Source organism: Erinaceus europaeus, chromosome 10, assembly GCF_950295315.1.
Source record: "Erinaceus europaeus chromosome 10, mEriEur2.1, whole genome shotgun sequence".
NCBI classification, from domain to species: domain Eukaryota; kingdom Metazoa; phylum Chordata; class Mammalia; order Eulipotyphla; family Erinaceidae; genus Erinaceus; species Erinaceus europaeus.
The window spans coordinates 11299864-11323683 of record NC_080171.1 but is presented as its reverse complement, the minus strand read 5'-3'; the positions used below and the strand labels follow the sequence as shown (position 1 = coordinate 11323683).

General features: G+C 43.4%; 1 protein-coding gene across 4 annotated transcripts in view; it reads left to right on the top strand.

The window, feature by feature from the left end:
- The window catches only part of INVS (inversin), a 146514-nt gene that overhangs the window by 105104 nt on the left and 17590 nt on the right, over positions 1–23820 (top strand). For 3 of the 4 annotated variants that reach the window (XM_060199098.1, XM_060199100.1, XM_060199097.1), the window contains 4 exons: positions 24–179; positions 1037–1266; positions 7997–8103; positions 19172–19384. In XM_060199098.1, coding sequence (XP_060055081.1) covers positions 24–179; positions 1037–1266; positions 7997–8103; positions 19172–19384 — 706 coding nt within the window. The remainder of the gene's footprint in view (positions 1–23; positions 180–1036; positions 1267–7996; positions 8104–19171; positions 19385–23820) is intronic. The other variant, XM_060199099.1, reaches the window with a different exon arrangement.

Here is a 23820-nt window from a genome sequence, read left to right as displayed (position 1 = left end):
GGAGTTTCTCTTGCTTCCTTTAGCTTTACACGCGGCTGCTCTTTCTGGTCATGTCAGCACCGTGAAGTTATTGCTGGAAAATAAGGCTCAAGTAGATGCTACCGATGTCATGAAACATACTCCCCTTTTCCGAGCCTGTGAGATGGGACACAAAGATGTGATTCAGACGCTTATTAAAGGTTAGTTACTAAGGGTTTCCTAATTAAAAAAAAATTAAATACAAAAAACAATAAGTAGGAATTCTTGTGTTTACCATTTGCTTTAGGTCAGACTCAAGATTCCACCTATTGGAAAGTCATTTCACCTGTCTGATCCCCAGTTTTGTGTTATGTGATAAGGAAATAATTCTTTAAAAAATTTTTTTTGTATTTATTTGTTCTCCCTTTTGTTGCCCTTGTTATTTTTTATTGTGGTAGTTATTATTGTTGTTATTGATGTCATCGTTGTTAGATAGGACAGAGAGAAATGGAGAGAGGAGGGGAAGACAGAGAGCGGGAGAGAAAGATAGACACCTGCAGACCTGCTTCACCGCCTGTGAAGCAACCCCCCTGTAGTGGGGAGCCTGGAGCTCAAACCGGGATCCTTACACTGGTCCTTGCACTTTGCACCACATGCGCTTAACCCACTGCGCTGCCGCCCGACTCCATTTTTAATTTTTTTTTATTGTCTTTATTACTGGATAGAGACAACCAGAAATCAAGAGGGAAGAGGGTGATAGCAAAGGAGAGACACCTGCAGCCCTGCTTCACCATTTGCAAAGCTTTCCCCCTGCAGGTGGGGACTGGGGGCTCGAACCTGGGTCCTTGAGCACTGTAACATGTGCGCTCAGCCAGACGTGCCACCACCCGGCCCCAGAAATGACTCTTCTTACAGGCTTATTGCAAACGTCGGAAGTAGAGAATAGACGTAGAAGCCTTTTGTTTACAGTAAAGCACAGAAGGCACTGTGTGCTAAGTTCTTCTTGGGAGACGCTCTTTCACATCTGGCAAATGTTTCCTAGCCTAGACGTTTTCCCTGTATATATTCTTGCTTGCAGGTGGAGCAAGAGTGGATCTAGTCGACCAGGATGGACACTCTCTTCTACACTGGGCAGCTCTAGGAGGAAATGCTGATGTTTGCCAGATCTTGATAGAAAATAAGATCAATCCAAACGTGCAAGATTATGCAGGCAGGACTCCTTTACAGTGCGCGGCCTACGGGGGCTACATCAACTGCATGGCAGTGCTCATGGAAAACAACGCGGACCCCAATATTCAAGACAAAGAGGTAGGAGGCTGTCTGGCTGTGTATTACTTGGTGGCTGTGAACTGCTGAGCTGTTCTTCTTTCTTGTAAGATTAAGTAAGTATTATCAAATGAGGAAGAGATTACCCATAAATTTTTTGATTAAAACTGATTTTAATTTGCCCATGGTATCTTCCACTACACTTACTCATGTGTTGATATATAATTTAACAAAGTAATAATACAGAATGGGAATATGTTTATAACATTTATAAAATACATTTATGTGGCATCTCTCTCTCTATATATATATACACATATATACACTTTTTTCAGCTATGTTTTAAATATTTATTTATTACCTTTTGTTGCCCTTGTTTTATTGTTGAAGTAATTATTGTTGTTGTTATTGATGTGTCATTATTGGATAGGACAGAGAGAAATGGAGAGAGGAGGGGAAGACAGAGAGAGGGAGAGAAAGACAGACACCTGCAGACCTGCTTCACCATCTGTGAAGCGACTCCCCTGCAGGTGGGGAGCCGGGGGCTTGAACTGGGATCCTTACGACGGTCTTTGTGCTTTGCGCTGCCTGCACTTAACCTGCTGCACTACCGCCTGACTCCCTTATTTCAACTATTTTTAATTTCATGAAGATTACCATCAATATTTTTTTCATTTACAGTAGGGTTGTTTACAAAACCATGAAATTTTAATATTTCAAAGTTGTGAGAGCTTTGTATTTAATAACTCCCTGAATCCTCATAGAAACCCTATAAAGTAGTTATTTTGGGGTGTCATGCGGTGGCACACCAGGTTAAAGCCCGCATAGTATGAAGCGCTAGACGTGGCGCAAAGATCCTGATTGGACCCCCGGTTCCCCACCTGCAAGGGAGTCGCTTCACAGGTGGTGAAGCAGGTCTGCAGGTGTCTGTCTTTCTCTCCCCCTCTCTGTCTTCCCCTCCTCTCTCCATTTCTCTCTGTCCTGTCCAACAACAATGGGGAAAAAAATGGCTGCCAGGAGCAGTGGATTCGTATTGCAAGCACCCAGCCTTATCGATAACACTGTAGGCAAAAAGAAAAGAAATTATTATTATTGCCTTTTCACAAATGAGGAAAATGAAATTCATGGAGCTTAAAAATATTAACCCTGGGAGTTGGGCGGTAGCACAGCGGGTTAAGCGCACATGGCGTAAAGCACAAGGACTGGCTTAAGGATCCCGGTTCGAGCCCTGGCTCCCCACCTGCAGGGGAGTCACTTCACAGGTGGTGAAGCAGGTCTGCAGGTGTCTGTCTTTCTCTCCCCCTCTCTGTCTTCCCCTCCTCTCTCCATTTCTCTCTGTCCTATGTAACAACAATGACATCAATAACAGCAATAATAACTACAACAACAATAAAAAAGCAAGGGCAATAAAAGGGAAAATTAAATAAATATAAAAAAATATTAACCCTAAATTGACTCCAACTGTGGGACCTCGTGAGATTCAGGATCCAAACTATGTTAACACAAACTTCAAAATTAAATACATAATTTTTCTATTGCTGGGTGCTTTTATGTTTTTAGAGATAATCTTTCTTTAGTCATAATTGTACATGTTACTTTGTTTTCCTCTTGGACTGTTCTCTTCAAATAATTTCCCCTAGGTGAGATTATTGAATCCAAGTAGAAAATGGTCTATAAGACTCTCACATCTGCTAGCAAACTCATTTCTAAGGCATGTAGATTAATCTATACATAGCCCAGTTATACATTAATATCTTGGTTTCTCTCAATTTAGCCAACAAAAATGAACTTTTCCCCCACTAGGCTAATAACCAAAATATACAAAGAGTTCACCAAACTCAGCAACAACAACAACAACAAAAGAAAAAAAAAAACCTCATCCAAAAGTGGGGAGAAGATATGGACAGAATATTCACCAAAGAGACCCAAAGGGCCAACAGACACATGAAAAAATTCTACACTTCATTGCTTGTCAGAGAAATATAAATAAAGACAACAAGGGGAGATACCACTTCACTCCTATGAGAATGTCATACATTAGAAACAAGTGACAATAAATGTTGGAGAAGTTGTGGGGGTAAAAGAACCCTTTTGCAGTGCTGGTAGGAATGTAAATTGGCCCAGCCCCCAGTGGAGAACAGTCTGGAGAACTCTCAGAAGGCTAGAAATGGACCTACTCTATGACCCTGCAATTCCTTTCCTGGGGTATATCCTAAGGAACCCAACACACCCATTCAAAAAGATTTGTGTTCATAGCAGCACAATTGGTAATAGCCAAAACCTGGAAGCAACCCAGGTGTCTAACAACAGATGAGTGGCTGAGCAAGTTGTGGTCTATATACACAATGGAATATTACTTGGCTATTAAAAATATTAAAGTCACTTACTTCACCTTATCTTGGATGGAGCTTGAAGGAATCAAGTTAAATAAGATAAACCAGAAAGAGAAGGATGAATGTAGGATGATCTCACTCATTGCCAGAAGCTGAGAAAGAGAACAGAAAGGGAAAACACAAAGCAGAACTTAGACTGGCTTTGGTGTATTTCACCAAAAGCAAAGGACTCTGGGAAAGGGGGACAGAGAGGAGTGAAGGGAGGAGGAGCTTTCGGGTTCTGGTGCATGATGATGGAACAGGACTTCAACTGGGGATGAGAGCGTTTTACAGACACCTGGTTGTGGTGTGATGGATGAGAAATTATACCCAGGTGAAAGCTACTCTACTAGAAACCATTAACCTCCCAAATAAATAAGGCAAGGAAACAAGTTTCTTTGTTGTTAAAATTCGGCGGCTCTAGCCGGCCGGGCTAGCTTCACGGGCGGGTAACAGAGACGCGGGGACAACGGCTGGGCAGGGAAGCTGTATTTCTTTATTCAGGAACAACGATTCATAAACTAAACCAAACTAATCACCAAACAGAACTCTGCTGTCTCTTGGCGGCGGCGCAAGCACTCTCTCTTACTCTGCAACTCTGGAACCCTCTCTTACACTGCAACTCAGGAACTCTCTCTTACTCTGGAACTCAGGAACCCTCTCCAACTCTCGAACCCTGGAATGGTGCAAGCACTCTCTCTTACTCCAACTCTGGAACTCTCCAACTCTGTCACTCTGGAACTCTGGCGGGGTTCCTTCGGGGCGGGGCCAAGCAGGCTAACTGGACTGATCCAATTCTCTTGGCGGGGGAGAACTACCCAATGTAAAGCATACAACAATTCCCCCTTTTCTTTTTAACTAAATGACTACAGTATCAAGGGGGTGGGGTGAATAGAAACCTTTATCTTACAGGCATTTTTTAAAAAGGAAACTGGCTTTGAGACTTTTACATATCAACAACATCTTTTAACCTTTTGTTACACCCATTCAAGATGGAGTCAGGAAAGGAAACCTCAGGCATGAGAATAATTAGCATAGCCATTGTGCGATCTACCATTTCTAATAGAGAAGGTAATGGAGAGTTTTACACATCAACAGGTCTATTTAACCTTTTGTTTAGACCAACTTAGTTAAAATATATTGCTTGTTAACTAATTTTTACCTCAGACTTTAAATGTAAGTTAATTTTATCTTTATGAGAATTACGTTGAAAAGCCTTTTTCATTTAACTTTGACTAGTAAGAATTTAGCCTTAAAGTTATTGTTTACCAAACTTTAAACATACACATAAACATGGTCATTAATACACAAAGAAAGAAACCTTTGTTACGAAGACATGTCATTTTAAACACGAATTTAAGTCTGTACTGTCTTAGTTGTTGGGGGGGGGGGTTCACCATCCGGAGGTGGCTTCCTGCGCAGCTTCACTTCTAGGAATTGCAGGTTGCGATCTCTGCACAAATCTCTGCGTACTCCAGCTTGTCTGCCTTCAGACCGGACCGGCGGCTGGAGATCTCGTGTGCCCAGTTTCGGCAGGGAGCCCGGGGATCCGGGAGGTCCGGGATCGTTCCAGAATTCATAGCAAGAGGGCGGGCAGGCCAGGCTTGTAGAAGGTGTGGGCCTAGGTGCCCGGGGTGGCGGCCATGATAGGCTGCCGTGGCCCTGCCCCATGGCCCTGCCATGTCTGCTGCCCTGCTCGCAGTGGCCGAGCAGCGTGGAGGGATCACGCATCCAGTGCCCTGCGCCACGCGGTGGAGAGCCGGCTTCTGTGGGCTGGCCTGCGTGCTGGCATTGGGGGCCTGCGTGCTGGCATCAGGCTCTTGCTTGGTGGCATCGGGCTCCTGCGGGCTGCATGCGGGCGCGGTGCGCGGGGTTGTCTGGGCGCAGCCGGCTGGCTGGCTGTTTAACCAGGTGGAAACAGCAGCTCCGCGCCTCGCCTCCCGCCTGCTGGCTATTCCCGCTGGCTGTTCTGAGTTCGCCTCATAAAGATAAAATTAACTTACATTTAAAGTCTGAGGTAAAAATTAGTTAACAAGCAATATATTTTAACTAAGTTGGTCTAAACAAAAGGTTAAATAGACCTGTTGATGTGTAAAACTCTCCATTACCTTCTCTATTAGAAATGGTAGATCGCACAATGGCTATGCTAATTATTCTCATGCCTGAGGTTTCCTTTCCTGACTCCATCTTGAATGGGTGTAACAAAAGGTTAAAAGATGTTGTTGATATGTAAAAGTCTCAAAGCCAGTTTCCTTTTTAAAAAATGCCTGTAAGATAAAGGTTTCTATTCACCCCACACCCTTGATACTGTAGTCATTTAGTTAAAAAGAAAAGGGGGAATTGTTGTATGCTTTACATTGGGTAGTTCTCCCCCGCCAAGAGAATTGGATCAGTCCAGTTAGCCTGCTTGGCCCCGCCCCGAAGGAACCCCGCCAGAGTTCCAGAGTGACAGAGTTGGAGAGTTCCAGAGTTGGAGTAAGAGAGAGTGCTTGCACCATTCCAGGGTTCGAGAGTTGGAGAGGGTTCCTGAGTTCCAGAGTAAGAGAGAGTTCCTGAGTTGCAGTGTAAGAGAGGGTTCCAGAGTTGCAGAGTAAGAGAGAGTGCTTGCGCCGCCGCCAAGAGACAGCAGAGTTCTGTTTGGTGATTAGTTTGGTTTAGTTTATGAATCGTTGTTCCTGAATAAAGAAATACAGCTTCCCTGCCCAGCCGTTGTCCCCGCGTCTCTGTTACCCGCCCGTGAAGCTAGCCCGGCCGGCTAGAGACGCCGAATTTTAACAACATTTCTTTTTAATTTCTTTATTGGGGGATGAATGTTTTACATTTGACAGTAAATACAATAGTTTGTACATGCAGAACATTTCTCAGTTTTCCACATAATAATACAACCCCCACTAGGTCCTCTGTCATCCTTCTTGGGCCTGCCCTCTCCCCCCACCCACCCACCCCAGAGTCTTTTACTTTGGTGCAATATGCCAACTCCAGTTCAGGTTCTACTTGTGTTTTCTCTTCTTGAAACAAGTTTCTTGACTTATTACTCAGGATGCCAGACAAAAATGATTTTCACTGGCCTAAAAAAAATAAATAAAATCAATCAACAAAACTATGCTTCTCTCTGTAGGCTCTAAGGAATAATTTTTTTACCCCTTAACTTTGTTACATTTTGAGACTGGCCTCTCTCTTCTAAGTCAGCAGTCACTGTGTGGACCTCTTTCACACTGGGGTGTCAAGGCCTGTGTAACTTCTTTGTTTTTAAATATTTTCTTTTTCTTTAATTTTATGTATTTTCCCTTTTGTTGCCCTTGTTGTTTTTATTGTTGTTGTAGTTATTATTGTTGTTGTTATTGATGTCATCGTTGTTGGATAGGACAGAGAGAAATGGAGAGATGAGGGGAAGACAGAGAAGGGGAGAGAGAGACAGATAGAGAGGGGAGAGGAAGAGAAAGGGGGGAGAGAGGGATAGACACCTACAGGCCTACTTCACTGCCTGTGACGTGACCCCACTGCAGGTGAGGGGCCGGAGTCTCCAGCCGGGATCCTTATGCCAGTCCTTGCACTTTGCGCCCTATGCACTTATCCCACTTCGATACTGTTGCTCCCTCCACCCCCTTGACTCTTTTTTTTTTATTTTTTTTTTATTTTTTTCCTCCAGGGCTATTACTGGGCTCGGTGCCTGCACCATGACTCCACCGCTCCTGGAAGCCATTTTTTCCCCCTTTTGTTGCCCTTGTTGTTGTAGCCTCGTTGTGGCTATTATTATTGCCATTGTTGACCCTATTCGTTGTTGGATAGGACAGAGAGAAATGGAGAGAGGAGGGGAAGACAGAGAGGGGGAGAGAAAAATAGACACCTGCAGACCTGCTTCACCGCCCGTGAAGCGACTCCCCTGCAGGTGGGGAGCCGGGGGCTCGAACCGGGATCCTTACGCTGGTCCTTGCGCTTTGCGCCACATGCGCTTAACCCACTGCGCCACCGCCCGACCCCCTCCCCTTGACTCTTTTAATATTATGAACTGCCCTTTTTATCTCTGGCAGTGCTTCATACATTCCTTATATTTTATGACATTGAAATGTTGCAAAAAATATATATAGGCTATTTCATAGAATTTGACTTACTTACTATTTATTTTATTATTCCTTATGAGTCAACTTAAGTTTTACATTTTAGGATGCAGTATAACATAAGGATATTGAATCCTTCTCAGGGTATCATCTCTGGAGACATTTGCTACCATTTAATAAATAGACTATTCATTTTCTGTGCTGCATACTTAATATTTGTCCTTTCTTGTAAGTCAGCAATTTGGGAAAGAACTGCTTATATATTCTAACTAGGCCAAATAACTACATATCAAAAAACCCTGTTCCAGATGTTCTTTTTTTGTTTTTCCTTCTTGCTTTTAGGGAAGAACAGCTCTGCACTGGTCCTGTAACAATGGATACCTAGATGCTATTAAGTTACTGCTAGATTTTGCTGCTTTCCCTAACCAGATGGAAAACAATGAAGAAAGGTAAGCTATTGATAAAGAATCTACAGACATCTTTTATGCAAGAATTTTTTAAAAATCTGGTTTATGCATTGGTCCAAAAATAATAAGTACCTTCATAACAAAGCATTATACTAAAGAAAAAAAAATTCTGAACCTGGATTCAGGAAAGAAGGAAAGAGCAGGGGCTGGGTGGTGACACACCTGGTTAACTGCACATATTGCAATGCACAAAGACCCAGGTTCAAGCCCCCCGGTCTCTACCTGCAGGGGGAAAGTTTCATGGGTGGTAAAGCAGGGCTGCAGGTATCTCTCTGTCTCTCTTCCCTTTCTGCCTCCCCCTCCCTTTGCCTCTTGATCTATGGCTATCTCTGTCAAATAAACAAAGATAGTTTTAAGAATTTTTTTAAAAAAGGAAAGAACAGAAGTCCCATGCAGTGTTGACCTAGAATGGTGTGTTAGCATCAGAGCTACTCAGAACTTCAGGTATTCCCCACTGTAATGTAAGCTCACATTTTACAGATGGTTTAACTTAGGCCTCCTCTGACTTGTAGCATAAAGTCAAGAGAGTTCTGATTGACCAGGATGAGGAATTTGGCTGGGCCCAGATAATTTATTCTATACTCAAGAAGTTTCTCCTGACAGATAGAATGTGAGACATTAGTCTACCTGTGGACTGTGAAAAAAAAAAAAAGAGCAGCTAAAATACAAGCTTAGCATGGAGTGTAAGTACAGATTTCTGGGCTGATCTGAACTCTGTTGTCCAAACAGCCTAGAATAATAAAAAGGATCAGATTGAGGAGGAGGTCTAAGCAAGGGACATTCTTGGTAGTCTTGAGTCTAGAAAGAGTCCAGTAACTTAGAGATAACAACTGAATTTATGGTTAGACCCCTAGACAAAAGCACTACCAGGCCAGATCTGTGCAATAATGTTCCCTGTTCACTGAATGTTCTGATTCTTTTTTTTTCCCTTTTGTTGCCCCTTTTTTATTATTGTTGTAGTTATTATTATTGTTGATATTGATGTCATTGTTGGATAGGACAAAGAGAAATGGAGAGAGGAGGGGAAGACAGAGGGGGAGAGAAAGATAGACACCTGCAGACCTGCTTCACCACCTGTGAAGCGACCCCCCTGCAGGTGGGGAGCCGGGGGCTCAAACTGGGATCCTTATGTTGGTCCTTGCACTTTGCACCATATGCACTTAACCCGCTGCGCTACCACCCGACTCCCGAATGTGCCAATTCTAACACTATTCTCACCTCTCCTAACCATCACGAGTTCTTTCCTTCTTTCTATCAGGAGGCAAGAAACTTTGTAGAGAAGAGACTTTCCTTGGCCAACCGCCTTAGTAGAAACATGTTTCCTCCTGTTAAGGACCAATGCCTTCCTCATTTTCCCACTTTTTTTTTTTAACAACTTTGGGACCTCTCACACATGCAGTTTCACTGTTCCATCGCCAACTTCTTCATTTTTTTTTTTTCCTCCAGGGTTACTGCTGGGGCTCGGTACCTGTGCTACGAATCCACGGCTCCTGGTGGCCATTTTTTCCCCATATTTGTTGCCCTTGTTATTGTTATCATGTTATTATTGTTGTCATTGCTGCCATTGTTCTTGGCTAGGACAGAGAGAAATGGAGAGAGGAGGGGAAGACAGCGGGGGAGAGAAAGATAGACACCTGCAGACCTGCTTCACCACTTGTGAAGCAACTCCCCACACACACTCACACACCTGCATGTGAGGAGCCGGGGGCTCAAACCACTTAATTCTTTTTTTTTTTTTAATATAAAACCTTTTTTAAAATTTATTTACTTATGAATGAGAAAGACAGGAGGAAAGAGAGAAAGAACCAGACATCACCCTGGCACATGTGCTGCTGGGATTGAACTCAGGACCTCATGCTTTATCCACTGTGCCACCTCCCAGACCACTTTTTCATTCTTCTTACTTCAGATGGAGAGAGGTAGGGAGAGACACCCCGGGGATAGGACTCCATCTGGTGCCACGGCACTGCCATGCACTATGGGTAGCTGAGCTTCCACAAGCCCATCCTATCTTCCCACTGCTTTCAGGATCTTGACTCACTAGCTATATTTGCGCCTGCAGGGGGCATTGTTTCACAGGTGGTGAAGCAAGTCTGCAGGTGTCTGTCTTCCCCTCCTCTCTTGATTTCTCTCTGTCCTATCCAAAAATAAAATAAAATAAAATGACTCAACTATTATTAAAAACTAGAATGAAATATATGTTCACTGCTTTGTTTTGTGGTTACCAAGGTGTAGTAACTAGCATTGTGTATCTAGAAAAGTCTCTTTTAAGTTGATCTTGATTAACAAACATTTGTTAGCCCTGCTTTGTCCTTTAATTCCCTTCCCTACTTGCTTCTTGTTTCCTATTTGTAATGTGTTCTTAGTTGTAGTCTACTGCTATTCACCCCACTTGAAATGTGTATTCCTTTGCTATCTCCTTTCTTGTAGGACTTGGTTTAGTAGTTCTTATAAGGTGGGGCTAATTGTAGCAAATTCCTTTAGATTGTAAATACCTGAGAATATCTTTATTTCTCCCTTATATTTGAAGGACAATTTTGCAGGATACAAGATTCGTGGCTGGAATTCTCTCTTCTTTAGAATTTTGAATTTGTCAGTCTACTCTCTCCTTGCCTCCAGGGTTTGTAAAGAGAAATCTGATGAAAGCCTATAGCTCTCCCTTTGTATGTAAATTCTTTCCTTTCCCTAGAAGCCAGCACATTTCTTTCCTTGTCATCGAGTTTTGATAGTGTTACAGTAATGTGCCTTGACGTTGGTCTTTTTGTATTTATAAGTCTGGGTGATTGTTCTGCCTCTTGAATGAGAATGTTCTGCTGGTTTCCTGAGAGAGGGAAGTTCTCAGCTAAAATCGCTCTGAAAATGGACTCTAGGCCTTTGGCCTTGTCCTCCTCCTCAGATATACCTATCACTCTTATATTTGCTCTTATATCTCTTTTGATGGAGTCTGCAGTTTCACAGAGACTTGCTTCAGTCTTTCTGAGCCATTCTTCTCCCTCATCTTTGAATGGAAAGAGTGGACTGGCTGTACCTTCTAGATTGGAATGATTTCTTCTGAATGTGTGAGTCTACTTCTTAAGCCTTCTACCTGGACATTGATTGCAATTAGAGTGTCTTTCACTCCCTGGAGTTCTGTTTGACATTTTTCTTTCATGCTTCCTAACTCCTTAGTGAGTTCTCATTGAAGTTCTACTTTCAAGCTTTGAAGACTTTTAGTGAACTCTGTTATGAGTTCCTCTCTTGTGTGTTTTAATTCCATAATAAAATGCTCTTTCAATTCTTGCTTAGATTCTTGGAGAATCCTCATAATGAGATTTCTGAGAGTCTCTCAAAATCTGTAATTTCTTGGATTTCCTCTGTTTCATGTCTGTCTGACTAATATGGCTTGGTTAGCTGTTTAGTTCCGTTAGCAGGCGGTGCTATCGTGATCTCTAGGTTTCTCTTGTTTGCATGATCTGCAGCGGGTGGGATGTGGTGAGGGTAGTTGCTTTGGGCTGTCTTGTGGTAACAAGTGTTCTGTTTTATGTTGTGTCCTTGCCTTAAATTCAGAAAGCTAACCCCCCCCCCCCCAGTCAAAGGTTGAGAGGTTTTCAGCCCCTTACTCTTTTGTTCCAGCACTAGGAACAACTTTCATTGCTTGCTGCACTTAAAGTGAAAGCACCAGAAGGGCACAGCTCAACACCATGGCACCCAGAGCGCTGATCTGACTTTGCTGGTCTTCAACCAGTGCCTCTTTTTTGTCCCAACCACACACGAGCACACACCTGAGGCTGCAGATCTTTCAGCTGTAGATTATGACTTCAGTTGGGTCTCTTGTTGTATTTATTTGTTGTTTTGGAAGAGAGACAATTCAATCCCAGTTATTCCATGGCCACACCTCCCGGAAGTCTCAGGTTCAATCTCCCAACACCGCCATAAACCCAAGCTGAGTAGTGCTCTGGTAAAAAAGAAAAAAACAAAACAAAACCATACACACACACACTGTTGCATTGCCACGACAGTGTTTCCAGGCTCCCAGTACACCATTGTGCTCTTTACCTGCACTAGAAATGTCTGGAATTCCTAGGGTACATACAGAATCAGATACAGTAGAGTAGCTACTCTGTTTTTACTTTGGGCTAGATTATAAAATGAATTCACTCTGTTGTGGTCAAATGACAACTGCAAAGCAAAGAAGACTTGAGGATCTAGGAGTCTGGACATTGAAGGAAGTTAGAAAACCATGGGGAATCCTCAATGCTAGGATTTTAACATTAAAGCAGATATATGAAAGGGCTAAAAATATTTCGTCCTTTGAAATCCTAACAAAAGAAAAAAGCTGGGAGGAAGATTAAGAATGAGTGCTCATTTATAAGGACTTGATTCCGTAATATTGATTATTGCCAGCTTGCTGGTTTTAAAGAAAATAATGAAATAGGTATTTTTTTAAAATTTTAAATATTTATGTATTTATTTTCCCTTTTGTTGCCCTTGTTTTATTGTTGTAGTTATTATTGTCGGTATTGATGTCGTTGTAGTTGGATAGGACAGAGAGAAATGGAGAGAGGAGGGGAAGACAGAGGGGGAGAGAAAGATAGACACCTGCAGACCTGCTTCACTGCTTCACTGCTTGCGAAGCGACTCCCCTGCAGGTGGGGAGCCAGGGGCTCGAACCAGGATCCTTACGCCGGTCCTTGAGCTTTGCGCCACGTGTGCTTAACCTGCTGAGCTACCGCCCGACTCCCGAAATATGTATTTTTTATGATCCAATTCCAATGTATATTCTACACCTTAAATTTCATACTTTTATCAACACATGAATGAAGGTGCTTACTGCCTCCTGGAGTAAACATATAATAATTACAGACCAAAAGGCCAAAGGAGCAAGCCTCCTAGTTGTACTTGCCAGTCTGTAGATAAAAAGGGAGAGAGACAATAGCCCAGTCAGCCTCGCTGATGCTTCATCAGCGGTGTACGCTGATGTACAAATGTCAGAAGGTGGCACATCCTTTTATGTTTATTGACAGTCCAGTTTAGGCACGGTGTTCTGCCCGTCAGCTCATCCCTTCATGGCAAGTCCAATTGTCTCTTGTCTCTCGTCTTTATCTACGTTGTTTCTGGACTGGTTACCGTCAATGTAGTGCTAATTCTTGCTTCTCGTGCACAGACACTAGCCCCTTGATCTGCTACTACTGTGTTGATGATGACTTCTGCCCAGCTGCTGTTCCCTTTCAGTCAATAGCTGTCTGACCGTCACACTCTTGACATCAGCGTGACTATTCACAGCTCTCGAATGATTCTAAATTGAATTTGGGATGAAGAGAAATGCACTAGTCGTATTCATAATAGGCTCCGTTTCTTAAACACGCGGTATAGATTTCAATCTTAAAACTTCGCTAGATGTTTAGACTGTATCTCCTTAAATAAAAATTAGACAGAGAACCCCAGTTTGAATAAACTTGTTTTTAAATGTGTTTTAGGGGAAATTCTAATATATAGTAGATATCTGATCTCGCTAAAGATTTCCTATTAATTTTCTGACTACAATAATGGCATTGTGGCTATGTCTACATTATTCACTGATGGATGTTGAAATGCAGTGAGGTGAAATACCAGATTTTGCTAAAATACTTAGCAAAAATTAAAAGGAGTTATACTAAGCAAATATGGCATAAAACATGGCTGATTTGGTTGATAATTATATAGGGCATTATTAAACTGTTTTCTGTTTTTTCTATTATCTTTATTTATTTATTGGACAGAGACAGAGAAATTGAGAGGAAAGGGGAGACAGAGAGAGAGAGAGAGGCAGAGAGACACCTGCAGCCCTGCTTCACCACTTATGAAGTTTTCCCCCTGCAGGTGGGGACTGGGTCCGTGAGCATTGTAACATGTGCGCCACCACCCGGCCCCTTAAGGTGTTCTCTCTACATCTATTTATGCAAGGTATTTCTCATAATAAGAATATATGTGTTAGAAAAGGCTTTGTAAAATCTATTTCCATGAGTGTGAAACAAGCCACAGTACCACTCATTTCTGCCACATGCTGGTGCTGTGGATGGGACTTTTATTTTTCTTAATGGTTTACAAGACTATGAGAGTACAGGGGTAATATAATCTTTTCATATATAGCAAAATATTTTAAAAATTTGCAATGCAGTTTTCCAGCCAGAAGTAGCCTGGGAAATCTGGTTCTTCCTTTTCTCTTTTCACCTTTTGGAGATAAGGACATAGAAAGTCAGAAACCAGGAGTCGGGCAGTAGCGCAGTGGGTTAAGCACATGTGGTAAAAAGCGCAAGGACCGGCATAAGGATCCCGGTTCGAGCCCCCGGCTCCCCACCTTCAGGGGAGTCGCTTCATAGGCGGTAAAGCAGATCTTCAGGTGTTTGTCTTTCTCTCCCCCTCTCTGTCTTCCCTTCCTCTCTCCATTTCTCTGTCCTATCCAACAATGAAGACAAACAGCAATAATAACTACAACAATAAAACAACAAAGGCACAAAAAAGGGAATAAATAAATATTAAAAAAAAAAAAAAGAAAGAAAGTCAGAAACCTGGTGGTCCAGGAGGTGGCACAGTGGAGAAAGCATCGGACTCAAACCTGAGGTCCTGAGTTCAATCCCCGGCAGCACATGTGCCAGAGTGATGGCTGGCTCTTTCTCACTTTCCTGTCTTTCTCATTAATAAATAAATAAAATATTTTAAAAAAAAGAAACTCAGAGACCTGATCTCTCAGTTCATCATTCTTTAGGGGACGTTGCCTTACATGTTATTTCATTGTGTCCTCTTTGTAAGTAAAGACGGTTTGAGCTTTAACTTTTATAAGCCCAATTTTGATAATCCTTTTATGAATAATATGACTGCCTATTTGTGAATATATAGAGTCACTATAATTAAAGATCCTCATGCTGGTCCTTGTGCTTTGCCTGTGCTTAACGCAGAGCAATACCATCCGACTCCCACGACCTTTTGCTTATATGGAAAAACCTTTTCCTTTGATGTCCTTCTGGGAATTTGATGTCCTTCTAGGTGAATTTTGAAGAAAAATAATTCCTATAATCATTCGACGGTTTTCTGTGTCTGACCATACATATACACAGAATCTTTTTTTTTTTTTTACAGAGTCCTTTTTTTTTTTTAACCTGATTAGCACCAGATTATTTCCTTTTACTCTCTCTGACCACACTGGACTAGTAACAGGATCCCAGAGAGGAGCCAGGTCAGTGGTAGTTGTTAAATGATAAATTACTAGGTTGAGTCCTACAAACCCAAGTGATTATCAGGAATGTATGTCCTAGGGCTGGGGAGACAGCATAATGGCTATGCAAAGAGGCTCTCAATGCTGGAGACTCCAATGGGCCAGCTTCAAACCCCCACCCCATCCCCCATCACTACCACCATAAACCAGAGCTGAGCAGTGTTCTGGTAATAATAATCATTTCTTAGCCACTTATCTGTCATTGGATATCTTGATTGTTTCCAAGATTGCATTACTAAAAATTGTGCTGCAGTAAACATAGGTATACATAGATCTCTTCAGATGGGTGGAAACAGGAGAATTGCCTAGACCACAGAGTAGGTCCATTTCCTGTCTTCTGAGAAGATTGTTTTCCAGAGGGGTTGGACTAATTTGTGTTCCTTGTCCTCAAACATCCTCTCCAACATCTGGCGTTCCTTTTCTTCTTGATGGATGGCATTCTCACAGGTGCCATCCTTGTCTCTCATCCTTGTCTTTATTTGCAGATTTCTGACAGTGACTTGGAGCATTATATGGATGTCTTTTTTTTTTTTTGCCTACAGGGCTATTGCTGGGGCTGGGTGCCTGCACCACAAATCCACTGCTCCTGGAGGCTATTTTTTTCCCCTTTTGTTGCCCTTGTTGTTTAACGTTGTTGTGGTTATTATTGTTGTTGTTATGGATGTCGTTGTTATTGGATAGGACAGAGAGAAATGGAGAGAGGAGGGGAAGACAGAGATGGGGAGAGAAAGATAGACACCTGCAGATGTGTTTCACCGCCTGTGAAGCGACTCCCCTGCAGATGGGGAGCCTGGGGCTTGAACCGGGATTCTTATGCTGGTCAGTGTGCTTCACGCCATGTGCGCTTTACCAGTTGTGTCACCGCTCAACCCCCCTGGATGTCTTGTTTGGTGAGATTCTGTTCATATCCTCTCTACATTTTTGGAGGGGGTTGTTTGATTATTTTATTGCTGAGTTTGGTCAGTTCTTTATATATTTGAGTTTTCAGTCCTTTGTCTGATATGTGGCATGTAAAGTTCTCCCACTCTCTGGGAATCTCTTGGTTTTAGTCCTGGTTCCTTTGCTGTGCAGAGGCTTTTCAGCTTGATGTAGTCCCATTGGTTTAGTTTTGCTTTTTTTTTTTTTTTGCCTCCAGGGTTATTGCTGGGGCTCAGTGCCTGAACTATGAATCCACTGCTCCTGGAGGCCATTTTTCCCATTTTGTTGCCCTTGCTGTTACTCTTCTTGTTGTTGTAATTATTATTGTTGTCGTTACTGTTGTTGTTGGATAGGACAGAGAGAAATTGAAAGAGGAGGGGAGACAGAGAGGGGAGAGAAAGACAGACACCTGAAAACCTGCTTCACCACTTGTGAAGTGACTCCCCTGCAGGTGGGGAGCCGGGATTCAAACTAGGATCCTCGCGCTGGTCCTTGTGCTTTTCACCACGTGGGCTTAGCCCGTTGCACTACTGCCCAACCCCCACTGCCTGCCTTTCTTTCTTTCTTTCTTTCTTTCTTTCTTTCTTTCTTTCTTTCTTTCTTGCAATTGGATCTGAGTCATCAAAGATGATTTGAAAGTCTACACTGAAAGAGGTTCTACCAGTGTTTTCCTCTAAACATTTGATGGTTTCTGATCTAATACCCAGATCTTTGAGTTTACTTTTGTGCATGGTGAGATGTAGTGGTCCGAGGTTAAATGTATTTTTATATGTTTCGTAGACATGAGTGTTTTCTCCATCTCTCTCTCTCTCTCTCCCTCTCTCTCTCATCCTGAAAAATGTTATTTACATGTAGTTTGTGCTATCAGTTGTCTCTTGAAATTTCTGAATTTCAGCACTGGGTGGTAAGCACTGGATTAAGTACACTTCGTATGAAGCACAAGGATACCGATTTGAGCCCTTGCTCCCTTCCTACAGGGGGTAACTTCAAAAGCAGTGAAGCAGGTCAGCAAGTGTCTAGCTTTTTCTCTCCATCTCTATCTCCCCTTCCCTGTCAATTTCTCTCTGTCCTTTCCAATGAAAATTTTTTTTAAATGGCCACCAGGAGCAGTGGACTCCATAGTGCCAACACCGGGCCCCTCCAGCAATAACCCTGGAGGCAAAAAAAAAAAAAGCTTTCTGAATTTATTTAATATGGGGCAGTTAACCAACCAACCTCTGATCCACCTCCCAACCCAACTTTTTTCTGTTTCTTTTTATTATTATTATTATTATTATTTTATTATCTTTATTTATTTGGGTAGAGACAGCCAGAAGTCCAGAGGGTAGAGACAGTGACACCTGCAGCACTGCTTCACACACAAAGACTCTTTTTTTCTTTCTAAACTGAGAGAGACAGGGAGGGAGGGAGGGCAAAGCAAGGCTCTGTTCTGCCATCCTTGCAGTGCTGCTCGGTGCTCCCTTTGCCAACGGTTGAACCTACAGTCTCGTGCATGTTAGGCAGATACCCTCCCCCTGGAACGAGACCTCCTCAGTTCCTCGTACCTTTTTTTTTTCCTTGAAAAAAACATTTTAATCTTCCATGGTTTCCTCCTAGTACTTTCATGTTTTTACTACTACTACTATTCCTCCTCCTCCTTCTCCTCCTCCTCCTCCTCCTCCTCCTCCTCCTCCTCCTAGTCCTACTCCTAGTATCATTGCCTCATTCAGAAATCATTTTGGAGGAAAGTGTGACACAGATGTTTTTCCTAAGCTGGCTCCCGAGTTGTCCCACACTACCAAATCAAGCAGCCCACAGTCTCCAGCTTGTGAGCCTTGGCAATTGACAGCGTCAGACACACAAAGTACCTGGTTTCCTCTTCACCCTCCTTTGGTCCACGGCAGAGTGTTAAGGACTCTACCAATAATCAAGGTGACTGAAGCAAGGTGGGTAGAGGAAGAACGGGGCCTTTTATTTAGCTCAGATCTGTCTGAGAACTCTGGCCCCGAACAAAGGGATGGTGCAAGCTTGATAGAGGGGGTGCAGGCTTGAGAGCAAAGAGCTTCCTTATAGAAGCAGAGGCTGCAGGGTGAAGGGCTGGGACTGGGACAGGGCCTGGTTGCCTTGGATACTGTTAGCTTTCCTGCAGAGCTGGGAAAGTTTAGCCTCAGCCTAAGATACACCACCGGAGAGCAGGGGGTACTTTTTAGGAGGGCAGAAGCGAGCCAGGGTTACAGAAGCCGCCTTCTCAGTAAAAGTTCAGTCTGGGGAGTCAGGCAGTAGCGCAGTGGATTAAGCGCACATGGCACAAAGCACAAGGACCGGGGTAAGGATCTCAGTTCGAGCCCCTAGCTCTCCACCTGCAGGGGAGTCGCTTCACAGGAAGTGAAGCAGGTCTGCAGGTGTCTGTCTTTCTCTCCCCCTCTCTATCCTCTCCTCCTCTCACCATTTCTCTCTGCCCTATCCAACAACGAAGACAGACAACAATAATAACTACAACTGTAAAACAAGGGCAACAAAAAGGGAATAAAGAAATATTTTTTAAAGTTCAGTCTGACCTTCATTGTCTCTGCTTGTTATCATTTGTTCACCCAGCGAAAGCCAGCTTGCACTAACCACCTGTACCCTCAGACTTTCTATGCATTCCTAACCCTTTATTTTATTTCCAGTCTTTCTGTCCTGTATTGAGACCCACTTACAAATCCATCACAGCCAGATTATAAGCACATTGCATAAGCATATCCAGAGCTAAACTTTGGAAATTTCCTATCAAGAGGGAAAAAAAGAACCGTTCTCAAGTAGTTTCGCCGCAAGAAAATCCCACCTCTTAGTAAGAAGTTTCCTTCTTCTACACCATGTTGCCAGTTCAGCCTGGGCCTGGGATTCCGTTCCAGTCCCTAAAGGACTCTCTCCCTGCCTCAGGTACACTCCCCTTGACTATGCTTTGCTGGGAGAGCGCCACGAAGTGATCCAGTTCATGTTGGAGCATGGTGCCTTGTCCATTGCAGCCATTCAGGACATCGCGGCCTTCAAAATCCAAGCCGTCTACAAAGGCTACAAGGTCAGAAAAGCTTTCAGAGACCGGAAGAACCTCCTCATGAAACATGAACAATTGAGGAAAGATGCTGCCGCCAAGTAAGTCCGCACTTTGGAGATTGTGTTCTCACCACTCAGAATCCGGGTAGGAAAGGGCTGGGGGGGGACGGGCAGTAGCGCAGTGGGTAAAGCGCACGTGGCGCAAAGCGCAAGGACCGGGAGAAGGATCCTGGTTTGAGGCCCCGCCTCCCTACCTGCAGGGGCGTCGCTTCACAGGCGGTGAGGCATGTCTTCAGGTGTCTGTCTTTCTCTCCCTCATTCTGTCTTCCCCTTCTCTCTTTCCTATCCAACAATGACGACATCAATAACAACAATAGTAATGACCACAACAATGGTAAAACAACCAGGGTAACAAAAGGGAAAAAAATGGCCTTCAGGAGCAGTGGATTTGTGGTGCAGGCACCCAGCCCCAGCAATAACCCTGGAGGCAAAAAAAAGAAAGAAAGAAAGAAAGAAAGAAAGAAAGAAAGAAAGAAAGAAAGAAAGAAAGAAAGAAAGAAAGGGGCTGGGGTGGGGGTGGGGGTGCAGTGGGGGTGGCTGGGAGGATGAACCAAGAGAGAACTGAAACAGCCGCTGAGATGACAGCTCAGCCTGCTTGATAGAGCCCTCAGGCCTTGTGCTTGCGAGGTCCCTGATTTCATCCTCAGCTTTGAAAGTGCCAGAGTGGTATTCTGACTTTCTCTCTCTCTCTCTCTTATCTGAAACACTTTTCTTTCCCATGTAATCTAAACAACAAAATTAATCTTTTAAACGTTTTATGTATTGGATAGAAACAGAGAGAAATTGGGAGGGAAAGGAGATAGGGAGGGGGAAAGGAAGGGAGACACCTGCAGTACAGCTTCACCGATTGTGAAGCCAGCCCTCTGCAAATGAGTAATGGGGGCTTGAACCTGGCTCCTTGAGCATTGTAACATGTCCACTCCACTGGATGTGCCACCACCTAGCCCTCAGTTTTTCTTAAAAAAAAAGATTTATTATTATTATTATTATCTTTCTCCTCCCTCTCCTCCTCCTCCTTTTCCTTCTTCTTCTTCTTCTTTTTACCTCCAGGATTATTTCTGGGGCTCGGTGCTGCACTACGAATCCACTGCTCCTGGAGGCCATTTTTTCCATTGTTGTTTTGTTGTTATTGTTGTTGTTGTATAGAACAAAGAGAAATGGAAATAGGAGGGGAAGACAGAGGGGGAGAGAAAGACAGACACCTGCAGACCTGCTTCACCGCCTGTGAAGCGACTCCCCTGCAGGTGGGGGGCTCGAACCAGATCCTTGCGTGGGGAGGGCCAGAGCGTTGCTCAATTCTGGCTTATAGTGGTGCTAGGGATTGAACCTGGGACCTCAGAGACTCAGGCATGAAAATATTTTGTATAGCTTTCTGCAGTTTCCCCAGACCTCTTTTTGCTATTATTATTTAAAAGAAAAATCTCGAATAATTATCCCTGTACCTACGTCACTTTTCTCCACCTGCTCAGTCTTCTACAGTGAAGGATGGATCACTGTTTCTCTTGATTATTAATGGATGTTTTAACGTGAGGACAAGCCATTGCCATGCACACCCACCATAAAGAGTTGAGGTGTGAGTTTTACCTATACTAAGCTAACAGAGATAACTAGTCTACTTGTCTACTTGCTTTTCTTCCTTTTTTTAAGGGAGTCGGGCGATAGCACAGCAGGTTAAGCGCATGTGGCGCAAAGTACAAGGACCGGCGTAAGGGTCCAGGTTCAAGCCCCGGCTCCCCACCTGCAGGGGCGTTGCTTCACAAGTGGTGAAGCAGGTCTGCAGGTGTCTGTCTTTCTCTCCCCCCTCTCTGTCTTCCCCTCCTCTCTCCATTTCTCTGTCCTATCCAACGACAACTGTCGGGCTGAGCTTCATTGATGGGAGACAGTTGACCCGGGACTCACGGTTGAGCTGTAGGCAGTATCTCTTTATTCATGCAGGACGCAGCACAATCTAAGCCGAGCTAAGCTAAACTAAACTACTACAAACAATCTTGTCCTTATAAATATACTAGCCCAGTAGGGTGGGAACAGGATGTGACGTAGAGAGGGTGGAGAGAAAAGTGACTGGTGAAAATCAGGGTATGACAAGGAGAGGATCAGGGTGTGACAAGGAGAGGGGGTGGAGCAGGTGAGAATTCTACCACTAAACCACCAATGCCCTGGAGGGAAGGTGGTGCTTTATGTAAATGTAAAAGTGATTTATGTAAATAGAGGGCAGTGGTTATGTAAATAGAATACAGTGGTTATGTAAATAGAATGCAGTGTTAAGCAGGGGGGATTTAAACCAAATGAAACAGAAGGGGTTTTTAAAAGCAGAATTAGAAGATACCAACAACAACATCAGCAGCAGTAATAACTACAACAATAAAAACAACAAGGGCAACAAAAAGGAAATAAATAAATATATTTAAAAACTACTTATTTTTTTTAAAAAAGCTTATACCAATAACTAGCTTGCATCCACTAGATTAATCTAAGTCTAGATTTGATTTGAGTAAAGCAACCAACATGTACAAACAACATTTATTGATTGGGTCCTTACTATACCTTTAAAAATTCTTGGTAAGAACTTGTATAGAAAATAGTTACTAGGGCCCAGGCGGTGACACACCTGGTTAAGTACACACATTACAGTGCACAAGGACCCAGGTTCAAGTCCCTGGTCCCCACCTGCAGGAGGAAAGCTTCACAAGTGGTGAAACAGGGCTGCACGTGTGTCTCTTTATATCCTTCTTCCCTCTCGATTTTTCTCTGTCTTTATCTAGTCAACAATATATATATTTGCCTCCAGGGATATTGCTGGGTCTCGATGCCAGCATTATGAATCAGCTGCTCCTAGCAGACATTTTTTTTTCCTATTTTATTGAATAGGACAGAGAGAAATTGAGAGGGGAGGGGGAGATAGAGGAAAAGAAAGATAGACACCTGTAGACCTGCTTCACCGCTTGTGAAGTGTCCCCCCTACAGGTGGGGAGCCAGGGGCTGAAAACTGGATCCTTGCACAAGCCCTTGGGCTTAGTGCTGTGTGTGATTGACTGGTTGCACCGTTGTCTGGCTCCCAGTAATAATAAGAAGGAAGAAAGGAAGGAAGGAAGGAAGGAAGGAAGGAAGGAAGGAAGGAAGGAAGGAAGGAAGGAAGGAAGGAAGAGGGGGGAGTGAGGGAGGGAAAGGAAGGAAGGAAGGAAGGAAGGGAAAAGAAAATAGTTACTAAAAGCAAACTACTAGTGTCAAGGACCTTGCCCTTTTTAGGATAGTACACAGATGTGCACAGTAATCATGTACCTGTGATATCAACACCTGTGGTTATTCACCACAGATGACGGATTAACTATTGTGCTTTGCTTTGTCTTCTCTTTTAGTTATTTGTTTGTTTGTTTGTTTTTTTACTTATAAAGTTGAAATATTGCCAAGACCATAGGATCAATAATGGTAGGGAATGTTCCATTCTCTGAAGGGAGGTAGGACAATGTACTCTAGCTACTACCCAAGGTAGATGGCTCCTGAAATGAATGCAGCATAGAATGTTCCTAGCTGTGACCTCAGTATGTGAGCTCAGACCCACAGGGATACAGAGGTTACATAGGCTTCTCCCAATTTTCTTGGGCAGACAACCCCACCATGTGTCCTGGACCTCCGCCTCCCCAGACCCTTGCTCCACTAGGGAAAGAGAGAGACAGGCTGGGAGTATGGATCGACCTGCCAACACCCATGTTCAGCGGGGAAGCAATTACAGAAGCCAGACCTTCCACCTTCTGCACTGTCAATCAAAGTCCCCTCAAGTCAAGTCCTCCCAAGCTCAGCCACATCCTCACTATTTCCCTACACCTTCCTAAGCATCATTACCTCTAGTTCCATCCATTTTTTTCCCTCAACAAACAAATTCTTGAGTGAGAACTTCCTGGATGTATCTTGAATATGTCCAAGTCTTGAGCCCTTCCCACTCTCAAATTCTTTCGTATCGTGCCCATAGGGGAAGGAAAATTATAATAATACTGTAAAATGTTAATAATATAAGGTAGGAAATGCCATTTTAGTGGGAAATGAAAGATCACTGTGAACAAGAATGCTAATACTGTTCAGTCCAGTGGACACTGTTGGTGAAAAAGATACCATAGGGAGTTGGGCGGTAGCACAGCGGGTTAAGCACAGGTGGCGCAAAGCGCAAGGAGTGGCATAAGGATCCTGGTTTGAGCCCCCGGCTCCCCACCTGCAGGGTAACAGTTACTTCACAGGCGGTGAAGCAGGTCTACAGCTATCTATCTTTCTCTCCCCCTCTCTGTCTTCCCCTCCTTTCTCCATTTCTCTCTGTCCTATCTATCAGTGACAACATCAATAGCAACAACAATAACTACAACCATAAAAAAAACAAGGGCAACAAAAAAGGGAAAATAAATAAAATTTTTTTTAAAAGATACCATTCTCTAACTCTGCAACTATCAAAGCAGATGGCATCCTAGGAAATATTACAGTGCTGTCTC